At 55.5% G+C, this 14,735-nt stretch overlaps 2 protein-coding genes across 2 annotated transcripts in view; one reads left to right on the top strand and one right to left on the bottom strand.

The window, feature by feature from the left end:
* The first annotated feature begins 4,013 nt into the window (after positions 1-4,013).
* SLC2A4RG (SLC2A4 regulator) lies at positions 4,014-8,303 on the top strand. Its single transcript, XM_088174850.1, has 7 exons — positions 4,014-4,834; positions 5,546-5,655; positions 5,739-5,983; positions 6,366-6,466; positions 6,578-6,836; positions 6,982-7,061; positions 7,147-8,303. Exons 1-7 carry the CDS (start codon positions 4,344-4,346, stop codon positions 7,256-7,258), a joined length of 1,398 nt encoding a protein of 465 aa, XP_088030976.1. The 5' UTR covers positions 4,014-4,343; the 3' UTR covers positions 7,259-8,303.
* A 388-nt stretch (positions 8,304-8,691) lies between these two features.
* Positions 8,692-14,735, bottom strand: part of ZBTB46 (zinc finger and BTB domain containing 46) — a 53,180-nt gene continuing 47,136 nt past the window's right edge. The window contains 1 exon segment of the mRNA XM_088174858.1: positions 8,692-13,564. Within this exon segment, the coding sequence (XP_088030984.1) occupies positions 13,178-13,564 (387 nt within the window). The 3' untranslated portion in view covers positions 8,692-13,177.

The raw sequence follows: 14,735 nt of genomic DNA, 5'->3' as shown, positions 1-14,735 counted from the left end.
CCGTGCCGTGCCGGGCTGTGTGGCAGGAAGCCACGCGCCTTCCCTCAGCATCTTTGCCCCTGCAACGCGGCAGGTGAAGAGATGAAAACCGAAAACGCGGCGCTCAGCAAACCCCGCTGAAGGTGTTAGAGCTGGAGGCACCCCAGGCATCGTCAGCCCCGCGCTCGACGCCAAACCACAGCCACCCTCGAGAGCTTCTCCCATCCCCCTGCGAGATTAGGGCGCTGATAGAGCACGGCTGGTGCCGGTGCTGCCGCGCTCTTCCTGTTGCCAGTTCGCCACCGAGACGCGTGGGCTCCCACCACGCTGCCCCCGGCCGCATCCTTGCCCTGTTCCCCTTCTCCATCATCCCTCCTGCACCACCTGAATCCCGTGGGAGATGTTTTGGGCTGTGTTGCCAGGCACAGGAGCATCATTTCCGTGTGGGATCAGTGTGGCATCCGGTCCCTGCGTGGGTTGGGATGTGGGTACCACTGTGCCACCTCCCGGGGGAAAGGCAGGCTTGGAGTGGCACCAGGGAAGAGAAAGCTCCCGTTGTAGCGGAGCTGAGGTGGCCAAATTTGGTCTCCAATTTCCCCCAGCTGCAGCTGGAGCCATACAGGGCTGTCCCTTTGCCCATAATTCCTGTGGGACTTGGGAGAACCGAACTCAAATAAGAGAACAACTGCCCAGTCCTCAGAGTGATGGAAAACGTGCCTGGAGTCCTGGCTGGAGGCTCGAAATCTGCGTGGCGAATGAAGAACCCATCCCAAATATCACTTGGAGCCTCAGAGTCTGGTCGGGAAGGTCGGGGTTGGGGTCAGAGCGAGGGGAGAGGGTAGGGCTGGGAGTACCCAGCCCTCATCCCCGGGGGACAGAGGCGTGCGGGGCTCTGTCACGCTGCGAGGGGACGGTGCTGCGAGGGACGGTGCTGAGCGGTGCCGTTCCCACAAGAGGGAGCGAGCAGGAGCCCAGCGAGCACCGTCAGGGCTGGACGCGGCTGCACGTCCTACAGTCCTGCACGCTGTAGGATGTAGCACGGGGCTGCAAGGCGCATTGCACACTTCACGGTGCGACACCTGCACGGTGCGACACCTGCACGGTGTGACACACTGCAAGGCGCTGTACGGGGCTCTGTAGACCTGTATCCTCTGTACAAAGACCCGCATCCCCTAGGTCCCTGCGCTCCGTACGGCTCCGCAGCCCGCGCAGCTCTGTGGCTGGACGGCAGCACGGGGCTCTTTACCCAAACCAGCCCCACACCTGAACAGTCCCGCAGCCCACCTAGCCCCACATTCCTGAAGCTCACACCCGTGTGGCCCCGTGCCAGGGGACACGGGCAGTGAGGGCACGGCCGCGGGTCCCTCTGCAAGATCACCTAGGCGAGGGGCATCACACGGGCGAGGGGCATCACAGTCCAGTCCGCAGCCAACACCTAGCAAAGGCATCCGGGTACAGCGGGGGCATCTCCCAGGGATGGTAATTCTTGGGGGAGTCCTGTGGAAGACCAGGAGTTGAACTAAATGATCCTTGCACGGCCTTTCCGACTCAGGAGATGCTATGATCAGGATTTTAATTTGGGATGCCACTCTGCCAAGACCCCTGCCCGGGCCGGGGGTCGGGCTGGTGGCAGCCTGTGCAAGGGTGGGCGATACTCGTGGAGTTGCACAACTCCGAACGGAGCTGCCGGAGCCTCCCGTTCTGCGCTTCGGCCGCCGTTAACCATTAAACCAGAGCGGGGGCGGCCGCGGAGCCTCCCCCGGGCCTCACAGGCTCCTGCAGAGCTGCGCTAACGGGGGCTGCGGGATCAGACTCCCTAGGGATGGGGAATAAAGGCTGCTCCGGCCGTGCTCCTCCTCCCGTGCTGCCCGGGAAGGTTTTGGGGCTCCGCAGGTGTCCCAGTTCCCGGGGGACACTGCCCTTCACCCGGCTGGTCCCCAGGTCTTGTGGCGTGCAGAGACCCCGCGGGAGGCCGTGCTGGGGTGACACCGGGCGCTTGGCCGGGTTCGTGGGGATTTTCCCTGTTTGTTGATCTTTTCACTCTTAGGAAAGCACCCGGGATTGGCGCAGGGTGGAAGCGGTACCACCGGCACACCCTCCACCAGAACAGAGAACGAGGGGTGGCTAAGCACCCCAGGAGCCAAGCTGGGAACATCGCCTCCCCAGGCAGGGGATCTCCGGGATGCCGCCACAGCAACCCCACAGCCCCCGATCCACGGGAATCAGCCGCGTCAGGCAGCCCAGGGCTGCTGGGGGACCGGCAGGGGAGACAGGCGGGGGAGACAGGCGGGGGAGGGGGGACAGGCGGGGGCCACCATCCGGGACAGCCGCACGGACTCTGTCCCGGCCTTCGGGCTGCGGGTCGGTCAATCCGGCAGGAGCAGGACCTGGTGGCCCCTCGCCGCCGTCCGGCGCTCACGGCCCCGCGGGTTTTGGGGCAGGTGAGGAGCAGAACGCAGACGGGCTCCAGCCGGAGCTCCCCAAACACTCCCTGAACCCCAAAACCTCACGTACCCCATGTATCACATGGAGCCCATATACCCCCTGCACTACAGGTACCCTCTGCCACCCCACGTACCCAGGGCACCCCAGTGCACCCCAGAATCCCATGCACCCCGCGCACTCCAAGCATTCCATGCATCCCACATGCTCGGGCTAGCCCACGCTCCCCATGGAGCCCATGCATCCCCTGTACCCCCGTGCACCTCAGTACCCCAAATTCCTCCTGTACCCCTCGCAGCGCGGGCACCCCCACACACCCAGCCCTGCCATTCTAGGTGGTTTTTGGCAGCGATTCCTCCTCGTGGGCAGGGCTGACGGTGGAATTAGGGACTTCTTTCCTACTGGGAACGGCGCACACACCCCAAAAATCCAGACCACACCCCCTTTCTAGCAGAAGGTGACTAACTTTTGGGGGAGCCCTAGTGCTGATGGGGGAGCCCTACAGCCAAATTGCGGGGGATTTAAAACTTCGGCGAGAACTTTGAGGGGGACCCTGTAAATTTTGGGGAGTATAACTTTGTGAGGAGCTCTGCGACGTTTGAAGAACCCCTGTAACTTATCGGCAGCCCTATAATTTGGCAGGGAACATCACTTTTGCGCGAATCCCCCAAATTTTAACGCTGCCAGTTTCACCCCGGTAAGTCCGCAGGAGCCGTCGGGAGTTCTGCGGGACGCTCCGCCGTGGCGGGATCCCCGCGTTTATTTGAGGGGCGCTCAGAATCCCGCGCCGTAACAACAAAATCGGAACTTTCGGGGGTCCTCTGCAACTTTTGGGGAGCCTCGCGAGTTTGGCGGGAAAAGAGGGGGTGACTTCTATTTGGCCTCAGAGGTGGCGGCGGGGACTCAGTGGTGAGAGGGGGCGACACGGGCGGCCTGGTGGAGGTGGGGTGGGGTTTTGGGGGGGGTGGTTTTTTTTGGGGTGTCCCGCGGGCAGCGCGCGCGGCGGGAGGGCGGGGCGCGCGAAGATGGCCGCTGCCGGCGGGGGCGTGGCGGGGCCGGGGGAGGCGTGGCCGCCCCGCGAGGGCGGGGGCGTGGCCGCCGCGAGCGAAGTGGCAGCGCGACCTGGCCAATCAGCGGCTCGGAGAGCGGCGGCCGCGTTCCAGCCCGCGCGCTCCGGCCAATGGCGAGGCGCTCTGGGGGCGTGGCCCGGCCGGCGCCGACACCGGGGCCGCGCGCGGCGGAGCGCGCTCCCCGCGCCGGGCCGCGGCCGCTCCGCGCATGGACCCCCCGCGCCCGCCCGCGGTCCTAATGCCCGCCCGCCGCCGCCGCCGCCCGCCGCCCCCGCCCGCACCGCCCGCCGCCCGCGCCGCCGCCGCCAAGGTACCGGGGGGGGCGGCGGCGGAGACCGGGGTGGGATCCGGGGGAGGCGGCGGGGGGGCGGTGACAGCTGACAGCGGCCCGCCCGAAACTTTCCCCGCCGGTAAAATGGCGCCGCGATGGGATAAACTTTGGGGGGCGGGAAGCGGGGGTTTGTGGCGGCGGGGCGCCGGGGGTGGTGGTGGTGGGTCGCATCAGCAGCACCCCCGCGGGGATCGTCTGTCCTGGATCGCAGCGCTTTGGGATCTTCCAGAGATCTCCCGCCGCGGGGATCCGCCCAGCCCCGCCCCAGGGAGATCTGCTAGGATCCGCCGGTAGCGGGATCCTCTTGCAGCGGGATCGACTCCCGTGCTGGATCACGTGGGATCTCCCTGGAGTGGGATCCACTCGGTGCCGGAGCTCAGGCAGTGCGTGCCGGTGTCTGGGATTGGCCTGGCGGGCGCCAGTGTGCTCCCAGCTCTGGGATACCCGCTGGATCCCGGGTGATCCGCTCAGAGCGGGATAAACTTGGCACGTGGACTCATAAGGTGTGGATCTATACCGGGATGTGGGATGTAGGTGCTGCCACCTTAGAGCTGCGTTGTCGGGAGGGTGTCAGGTCGACTCATGGCTCTGTGGAGATCCCTGCTGGATCCCTGCTGATGCTCAGCCAGTGGGTGATGGCGCTGGCAGCAGCATCACAGCGGGATCTGGAGAGTGCTGAGGATCTCCTGGCTGGATCCCACTGCGACCTGGTGGGATCCACTCGGGATTTACTCCAAGGAATGGCTGGCAGCGTCCCACCACAGCCCTGCCTGGAGGCCCTGGTCCACCTCCCGAAACCCACCTCCCCATCCCACCGAGGTCATGGGGATCCCTGCTGCCCGCTGCCGTCTCTCCCGCAGGCTCCGCTGGGATCCGAGGGCTGGCTGGGGGAGCCGCCGTCGCGCCAGGACCCGGCCAGCCAGGAGGCCATGCTGCGGGTGCTGGACGCGGGGCTGGAGCGCTGCCTGGCGCTGCACTCGGCCGTGCAGTGCATCCCCGTGCCCCGGCACAGGTAGGGACAGGGACACCGGCACGGCCACCTCCCTCCCACCGCGGGAGCCGGGATTTTTTCTGCAGGAGGACTTTGGCCGCTGTTGGCCACGCCGGGATCCCCGGCAGTGAGTGGCTGTCCTGCTATGGCAGCTCCGGGGACTCCCAGCTTGGAGCATCACCGGATTATCTGTTTGCAAAATGCTTTTGGGTGCTCTTGACCTCTTGCGCTTTTTTTAATCTAAATTTTTATAGCTTTTTTTTTCACCTCAGGGAACTGTTTGGCCTTAGGCAAGCCATGCCTGCGTCCCTGGGCAGGATGCAGGTGCCGTGCCCTCCAGCACGGTGCTGTGCACGCGCATGGTGGGTTGCCCGTGGCATGGCACAGGCAGTGGCATTTTGGCAGCCTGCCTGTGCCTTTGCCTACACTGCTGCCTGTGCCATGCCCAGGGGAATTCCAGCCAGCTGCTGGGATGATCCCTGGAGGGGTCAGCAGCTTCTTGTGGTGCTGCAGGGTGTAGGACACTGGTGGATGCCTTTCTACCTGGTGATGCCACCAGCATCACCACTGAGATCTTGTGCCACCCTTGTACCTCCACACAAACCACCCTTGGGTGGGTGCAGACCTTGCAGGTGGGTGGGTGGGAGGTCCTGGCAGTGAGGAAGGGAAAGTGACAGAGGGTCCCAGGGGACCTGTCCATCCTGACACAGCCCCCTGTGCTCTCGCTGGCAGGAAGCTCTCGAGCAAGGCAGGCATTGATGAGGTGATGGCAGCCGCGGTGCTCACCAGCCTCTCCTCCAGCCCGCTGGTGCTCGGGCACCCACCGGCCACTCATGCCCCAGGTAAGAGCATGTCCCTGTCCCCCCCATCCCTGGACATGTGTACCATGGCAGGACCTGACCTTCCTCTTCTTCCTCCTCACCAGAGCCTGGCAGCGAGGTCTGGAAGGAGGCTCCTGCCATGTCCTCCAGCTGCAGCAGCAGCAGCAACACCAGCGGGGACTGGAGCTGGGACCCCTCCAGCGACCGATCCACCCCCTCCACCCCCTCACCCCCCCTCTCCAGCCACGTCCCCAGCACCTTCCTGCCTGGCCCACTGCCGGATGAGGGTCCTGATGAGCCTGATGGCACCCACTTCGTCTTTGGAGAGCCCACCCCACGGAAGAGGAAGGTGGGATGAAGCTGGGGAGGATGATGGGGGTGAAGTTGGGAATAGTAAGGATGGGAATGAAGAGGAGGATGAGGTTAAGGATGAGGATGACAGCTGGGATGAGGTTGGGTACGTGAATGAGTTTGGGAATGGGGATAGTGAGCATGGAGATGAGGAGGAGGAGGAGGAGGACATTTAGGGTGAGAATAAAGAGGATGGGGTTGGAGGTAGGGATGACAATTGAGACAGTTTGGGGGTGCAGGTGATGATGGGGGTAAGGTTGGGGATGACAATGGGGATGATATTTGGGCTGAGATGACAGTGGGGCTGGAGATGAGGTTGGGGATGAGGATGAGGATGAGGATGGGGATGGGGCTGCCAGCCTGACACTTCTCTCCTGCAGAACTCCACCAAGGTGATGTTCAAGTGCTTGTGGAAGAGCTGCGGCAAAGTCCTCAGCAGCTCCTCAGGGATGCAGAAGCACATCCGAACCATGCACCTTGGGTAAGCAAGAGCATGGGGTACCCCTGGACACCCCCAGACCCCCTGGTACCCTTTGCAGGGTCCTGCCATGCTGGGGGAGAGTGTCTCAGCGAGCCTCTGCTCTCCCCGCAGCCGGAAAGCCGACCTGGAGCAGAGTGATGGCGAGGAGGATTTCTACTACACGGAGCTGGACGTGGATGTGGATGCGCTGACTGACGGGCTCTCCAGCCTCACCCCGGTCTCTCCCACCTCCTCGGTGCCTCCCGCCTTTCCTGGCCCCGAGGCTCCTCCTCCGCCGGCGCTGCCGATCCTCGACCTGGCCCTGGCCTCCCCTTGCAGCCCCCCGGGTCCCCCTGGCCGCTGTCACGTCCACACTGACCACGCGTACCAGGTGGGGCACAGGGATGGAGGGGTGACAGGGATGGAGGGGTGACAGGGATGGAGGGATGGCAGGGACAGAGGGGTGATAGGGATGGAGGTGGGGCTGCTGCATTCCCTCATCACCTTGTCTGATGACGGTCGTGTCCTCTCTCCAGGGCTGTCGGACCCCCCCACGGCCACCGGTGTCCCCCACTATCCCCACCCCACCACCGCCCAAGCCACCGGCCGTGCCCAGGTGAGCCATTGCTGCCATGCCCTACCCTGTCCCCTCTCACCCGCGTGTGTGTCGTCCCGGTGTGACTTGTCCCCTGTGCCCGCAGGCGGCCACGGGGCGAGGCCAAGAAGTGCCGCAAGGTGTACGGCATGGAGCACCGGGAGATGTGGTGCACGGCGTGCCGCTGGAAGAAGGCGTGCCAGCGCTTCCTCGACTGACGGAGCCCCGCCGCTCCCTCCTTCTTGCACATTTTGCACTCGAGGTGCCTTCGCGCCCCCCCGGCCGCGCCCCCGGACTCAGGGAACGGCCCCCCGAAAGCTTTATGCACACACACACAGTCCCCCCGCCACGGAGCTTGTCCCCCCTGCCTTGTTTTCCCTTTGAAAATAAGCTAAATCCAACAATCCTACCCCGCTCCTTGCCGGCGGGGGCTGGCAGGGGGTGTCTGGCTGCTCCCAGCCCCCTCCCCACTCCGGTTTGGGGACCCCCCCATGGCTCTGATAAGCTGTGCCCGTGGCTGGTGGGGGCTCAGAAAAGGGGGTGTCTGTTCCTGCTCCCGGGGGGCAGCCCCAGTGCCCAGGGCAGAGGTGGGCGCCTGCCCCCCCACCCCCCAGGGGGGTTTTTACTCTTTGTAAAGTCATTTCTCTCTCTCTCTCGTTTTGGGGAGCCCCCACCGGGGCGATGCCCCGGGAAGTGCCTGCAGGAATGCGCCCATTTGCACTAAGCCAAACTGCACAAAGAGGGGTCTTTTTGTTTTCCTTTACTTTTATTTTTTTTTTCCTTCGTGTGGTTTTTATTTTTTAAATAAAATATATGAAAATTCGTATTTTTACCTACTCCCTCCCACAGCACGAGAGCGCGCGGGCCGCGGGGTGCCTCCAGCCCTGGGCGGGTTTCAAGGGGTTTAATTCACTTAAAATCCTCTTTTTACCCAAAACACCACCTGTTTTCCCCTCAAAACCCTTTCTCCCCTCTTGCCCTGTCATTCTCCAGCCCAGGCAGCAGCTCGGGTTTGGCCAGGCCGTGCCACCCCGCTCCTCTCCCCATGCAGGGAGGGGACAGGGAGGGGTGGTGGCCCTGCCACCCTCCTGCCCTGTGGGAAGGTTCCCTTTGCATCAGGGACCCCCCCATTGCAGGGTCCCCTCTTGGACACTGCTGTGGCCCCATGGGTCAGGCTGGTGCTGTGCCCTCACTTGTCCCCTCCGGGGATGTGATGTATCAGATCCAAAAGAAAAAAAAAATAAATATTTGGATTTTTTTTAATGATTCCTGTTCTTTAGTTACATTTAAGACAGGCAGGATGGGGACCCTGGGCTTCTTGGCACCCCCAGACCCACTGCTGTCACCCCCCATCCTGCATCCCACATCCTCCAGGGTTGGCATCACCCTGTGCATCCTCCTGGGAGTTACTTTAAATTCAGATAATGCCCCAAAAATAGGGAAATTGTCACCCAACAGGCAGCAGGGAGGGACAGAATGAGCCACAGTTGCCTGTTTGGGATGGGGAAGGGGAAAGGGAGGGAGCAGCACTCGCAGCCTCGAGGTGAGCAGGGCTCCCTGCTCGTCCCCATGTTGCCCCATCCTTCCACAAAGGGCAAGGAGGAAAATAACAATAATTACATATTTAAAAAAAAAGAAAAAGCAGACAAAATTGTAGCAGCAATTTCCCGATTTATTGAAACTGATTGATTTTTGCAGGTATGTCTAAGCTAAATCCCATCACAAAGATTCTATCCGAGGGGCAGCCCCCAGCAGGTGAGGAACTGGGCAGCAACTAGAAAATAAAATCAGATTTACCTGAACTACATCGACAGAAAATCAGTACAACACAGCATGTTCTCCCACTGACTTCTGGTTACGAAATCTCCTCAACCTCCCCAAAATATTAAACACATCTTCAATACAAACACAGGTTTATAATAATTAATATAAAGTCAGTATAATATAGAATATTCCCAGCAAAAAAAAAAAATCAACAATCTTCAAACACCGTCCTTTTTGTGTTTGTTCAGCTTTATTTTTGTAGACAGATTTAAAGCACGTTGAAAAATAAATATATATGAAAGCATACACACAGCACTCTGACTAAGGGGACTAAAAAAAAAAAGCTGAAATTCAAAACACGACTCAGGAGCTACAAAATCAAAGGAACCATTAATTATGGCTTTTGTAGGAGTCGCACGTGTCACAGAATGAGCGAAAATTAGATTATCTTTCAGAATATTGCAAAAAATTCCAGTTTTTGCATTGTTTTCATGGAGTTTCTTTCCTCAAGGGTGATGTGCAAAAGGGGGAGCTTTGAGGGGAGGGTGCTCAGGGACAGTCCCAAAATGCAGCCACCACCCCAAAGCCACAGCTTTGCTTTGGGGAGGCAGAGTGTTTAAAGGCAGGAGAGGGGAGAGGAAACAAAAGGGGAAATAATGCTGGAGTGGGTTTCCTTCCAGACAAAAATTACTCATTTTGTTGTCCAAAAAACTGATTTTTTATTAAAGGACAAGAAAAAAAAAAAAAGAGAAAAGGGAAAGGACAATCACTTTGCAAACCTCCATTAGAGAAGTCTCCCTCTGCCTCCTCACAAAGCTGCTCTGCAGCTGTGGGGCTTTGGGGTGACCTTAAAAAACACAAAACTGGGGAATTCTTGATTTCAAGAACATTTTTGGAAATCCCAAATCAACACAAGGACCTCGTTTGTCTCCATCCTTTAAGATGCTCTCCAAGTCCATGGATCCCTGGGATGTTTTCCAGAGGGCACAGGCAGGGTGATGCCCTCTGCCCCATTCCGCTCTCTACTCCTGGCATTCAGGTTTAAAATAAAAATAAAAATGAGGGTAATCAAGGAATTCAAGGAGGAACATTTACATGTACAAACTTTTTTTAAAAAATGAGTTGCAAGTTCTCAAGACAGAGTATATCCATGTTTTACCTCTAAGGGAATTATTGTTTTGGAACTAAGTCTGTATATATATACACACACATATATATATATTTAGAAAAAATTAAAAAAAGGGAACCTCAGTGAAGTATACAAAGCCCTGAAGGGAGATACAAAGACGAGATGCAGAACAGACAGAATTAGTGGGGTTTTGTTTAAATCTCCAAGAGCAGAAGTTTGCATAGGCAGTATATCCGAGAGACCCCGGAGAGAAGCTGGAGGGATGTGATCACCTGGAGTGACTGATGAAGTTTACGAAGTTTCAGCATAAAAAATGTGCCCAAATTCCTTTTTTTTCAAACCCAAGTCGGAGCATGGAAGGTAAAGCTGAATCCCTGCGTTTCCAACTCTGCACACCTCCATCAGAACAAAGCACTTCAATAGACATCAGGTGTTAGAAGGGTTTTATTTGGTACAATGGTGTGTGTTAGTGGGACAGAAGCATGTGCGAGGTTGTGACATGGGAAAAGTTAGTTTTATGTGGATTTTCCACTTTTCTCTCCCTTTTTTTTCTCTTTTTTTGCTTTACTTTTTGCATCCTCAGTTCGAAGAGCCTCAAAGTGACACAATTTGGAAACACTCCTGGGCACTACCTGGCTCTCTGCCCACCTTTAATAAAAATAAGGAAAGAAAATAGTAAAATATTGCCAAGGGAATTGTGAAGAAAGCTCAGCATTCTGTAACTGATGATAAAATTGAGTCACGTAGGGGCAGGGAGAAAGAGGAGGGCTTAGCCCACAGCTGCTCCTCCTCAGAAGGTGGATGCACACACCAGCATTGGAGGGGATGGGCCATCGGAATGTGACACAAACCCAGGGGTTTGTGCTGTCTGGGCTTTAAAATTCTCTTTTAAATAGATTTTTGCATATAAAAAGCAAAGCTAAAGATAAACCTTTAAGTACTGTATGTATTTGTCAACATGCAACAGGTGAGGCTGCACATTCAGGACTTCAGGCACCCCCTAACCCCTCCATATTTACAGGGAAAATGACAATAAATACAGAGCCCACACTCCAGGGGGGGCCAAAATCAGGATAAGGGAACAGCCTCCTCTCTCTGGGATCCCCCAAAACCACTGGAAAAGGGTATATAAAAGTCCAGTTGTGACACACTGGGTGGGTTTTTACAGCTTTTTAAATAGGGGAGGAGATGGAAGAGAAGCTAAAACACAAAATGAGATTTTTACAAGTTAAGAAAAATGTTCCTGCATGACCTGCTCTGCTCTTCCCACATTTATGTATGCTCACTGTCTAAAGCAACAAGACTCCTCCAGTCCAAGGGGCAGCAGCAGCAGCAGTGCTGCTGTGGCCCCACTGAGCCACACAGAGGATTTTAGGAAAGACTCATGTTCCCACATCACTGAGCACCCCCAAATCGATGGGGCTGGAGCCTGGAGGCTCCCAATGGAATCAATGGTGAACCAGGGTGATGGATGCAGAGAGAAGGTGGTGAATGTCTGCAAGGAACTGAGGAGCAGAGAAAGGGAGTGAATGCCATAAACCCAGGGTGCAACTGGAAGGAGGGAATGGAGGGAGAAACCAGCTCCTGCAGGTGCCAGGATCGAGGCTCCCACCACAAAATCCTGGCACCCAGTGGCTTAAATCCTTTCAGATTATTTGCTTTATGGGGGTTAATTGCACAATATACTTTTAATTCCTTTGCTGGGTGGAACCACGCTTTTCCTCACGGACCCTCAGGCCTGCAGGCAGGAAAATAGCACCTTGAGTCATTTGGCTTCTGGCAATGGGTTGTCTTTCGTGGCAGGTTTCAAGGTACCACAGTCACAGACATTGTAGAAAATTGCTCGATGGCAAGGATGGAGTGAGGTCTTCAGCTTTTTTCTAAATTTTATTTTTAAAAGCACCAGAAGCAAAGAGGTGAAGGTAGAACAAGATGTTTCTCAGGAATAAGACAATTCCAACACACGCTGTTGCTGTTGTTATTTAGGTGTAGCTGGAAGAAGGCAACAGTGGCCGATAGGAACAGGGAGAATCCAACTATCTGGAACAGCCCCACAGAGTCTGAGGAGACGCTGGGAGAGAAACCTGGTCCTTATTTAAAGAAAAAAATGGTTTATTAGAAAATTTACAAGGAACCAGTGCAACTAAAGCTGAAAGTTTTTGTCATGAATGAAGCAGGTGTTAGACCTACCCATGATCAACGAGAATGGTGAGATTGGCAAGGAAGAACAAAGTACTCAGGTGAAATCCTGGCCCCACAAAAGTCCATGGGACGGGAGCAGCAAGATTCCACCCTGCTGGGATCTCCTCACCTCGGCTCGTGGCCTTTCCCAGCTCATCCTGCACTTGGCTGAACGCCTCGGTTTTGCTACAGTTTGCATATATTTGTGAAAAAGGCAGCCGAGCAAAGGGAGAAAAGTGAAGATATTTGTGGAGAAGAATGACAGGTGCCCTCTAGAGCAAAAGGTGCTTCCAGAAGCACAAATGTGTTTTGGTGCCTGTGGATGACCAAGGCTGGAAGACAGGACATGGGTAAGATGCCAGTAGGTCCAAGAAAAGTCACAATCTGTCTTTGATGGTGATTCTTTTGGAAGCTAAGAATCCAAGAAAATATTTGTAAGGCTGTAATCTGACTTGCCTTTTGATCTATTTGGCTCCATAAAAAATAATTAAAACTCTTTAAATAGCTTTGCAAAAGGCCTGTATCATCAGGGGAAGCCCTCCAAGACATCCATCCATCTGCTTTTACAACTTTAGCTTGAAATTCCACTGCTGCTGGGATTTTAGCACAGACAAGGTGTAAAAAGAAACCCCAACCAACCAACAAACCTGCTTTGGACACAAAGACCTCCCTGGTGCTTGGTTCAGAGTGGGAAGGGGAGGAGGATCCATGCTTCACCAGCCTCCTCACACCTGCAGAGACTCCACCTCCCTCTTGGGCAGCCTGGCTGGCTTGGCCAAAGGGGTGGCCATGGGCAGGGGGACACAGGGGGAGAAGGGAAAGGGAAAAGGGGGAAGGCGAAGTCAGTCGTGCCGCTGGAAGCGACCCTGCTAAGACAGTGTCTGAGTGGAACAGAGAAGGACTCGTTTAGAAAACACAAGAGTTATTTTGCACACATGGACGACAACAAGGCTACTTAGTTTTTCCAACATACTCCTTCCTCCCCGCCCTCCCTCCCCCTACAAACAACAGAGCGAAACAAAAAAAAAAAAAAAAAAAAAAAAAAACAAACAAAAAATAATCCCTAAGAAATCCAGGCAAAATCCTTGTCGTTCTCCCCAGAGTTGTCCTGCTCCTGCGGGGAGTCGACATCTTTGTCATCATCTAAAATCACATCATCCTGTGACATGCCCACGTCATCCTTCCACTTGATGTCGTCGTCGTCTCCCATCTCCTCGTCTCCTTCCACTTTGATGTCGTCGGGGTCTTCCATGTACTGCCCCTCCCCGGGGTAGCACTCGTCTGGGGACCCCTCCCCGCCGTTGTGGTCCAGGTGGGCGGCGATGCCGCGGCCGGAGCAGTCGGCACAGACGCCGTGGCGGCGGGAGCCGTGCTTGATCCCCACGCTGGCTGCTGACATGAACACCCGGTTGCAAACCTTGCAGACGTATTTTTTATCTTTGCTGTGGACCTGGAGAGGAAAGAAGACCACAGAGGTGAATGCCAGAGGAGATGGAATGAGAGCTGCTCCCGTGTTCTTGCAAAGGCAAATCCACAGCTGCTGCCTGAGATCACAACTAGCTGCCACCATGAACCCAAACTCACCACCATTAATTCAGCCCTGCAATGATGATACACAATGGAAAATCCTTTGGGACTGCCTGTTCATCACCACACTCATAAGTCTGAGACAAATTTTTATTATCTTTTTTTTCTTCTTTTTTCCTTCTGTTTTTCTGGGGTGCAATAGTTGTATCACACCCAGCACCAGGAGGAAAAAGTTAAAAAGAAATTAAAAAAACAATCCACAAGCACTGGTTCTGTGAAGACCAGAGAAGAACAACCCTGATCAAACCAGTGTTAATGGTGATTTAGTGGTCCCCCTCCTGATCCCACTGCTGTCCAGAACCAAAGAACAGGAGCACTTGGAACATCTCCTGTATCTCCCAAAAAATGCATCTGAATGCACTTCTCACCTTATTTCTGACTACTTTGGTTTGACAAAAACGTTTCTCCTCCATAACTCATGCTGCAAGAATCCTGGGCATATGAAGCTATCACAGAATATGTGGCCAGTAAAGGAAACAAGGAAAATGCTCTGCAGGATAAAATAATTCATTTCCAGAGTCAAACTGCACGATTCAATGAGCAAAATTACATACTTAGAGAAGCACAAAACACCTGATTAAAGGTGAAATCTGTCCCTGGCCACTTTTGCCCTGCATGGAAGGCAAGGAGCTTGTCAAACCATTCACCTGCTCCTCTGCCAAAGGAAACATAAGCAGTGAGAACTCCCAAACTCCACCACAAGGAGCCTCATCAGGTACTTTCACTTACACATACATATCTACATGTAAAACACTTATTGATTTTATTTATATATAGGAAAGTTTAGTTGGAAGAGACACATGACAATCTTCTAGTCCAACTTCCTGACTGCTTCAGGGCTGCCCAGTAAATATTATAAAAATGTATTTTTATTTTATATATTTTTTCTTTATTCATTTATGTATTTACACCACACGGGGACAGCACAGGCACTCGATGCCCTGTGTCTGTGCCTCAGGAGACACTTTAGGAAGTGGTGTAGAAGCACACAAGGATCCAGTGCCAGTGGTTTGGGGCTGTTCTGAGCAGCCCAG

Source organism: Sturnus vulgaris, chromosome 17 (assembly GCF_052056855.1).
Source record: "Sturnus vulgaris isolate bStuVul1 chromosome 17, bStuVul1.hap1, whole genome shotgun sequence".
In the NCBI taxonomy this organism is placed as follows: domain Eukaryota; kingdom Metazoa; phylum Chordata; class Aves; order Passeriformes; family Sturnidae; genus Sturnus; species Sturnus vulgaris.
This window is presented reverse-complemented; position numbering and strand designations above follow the sequence as displayed.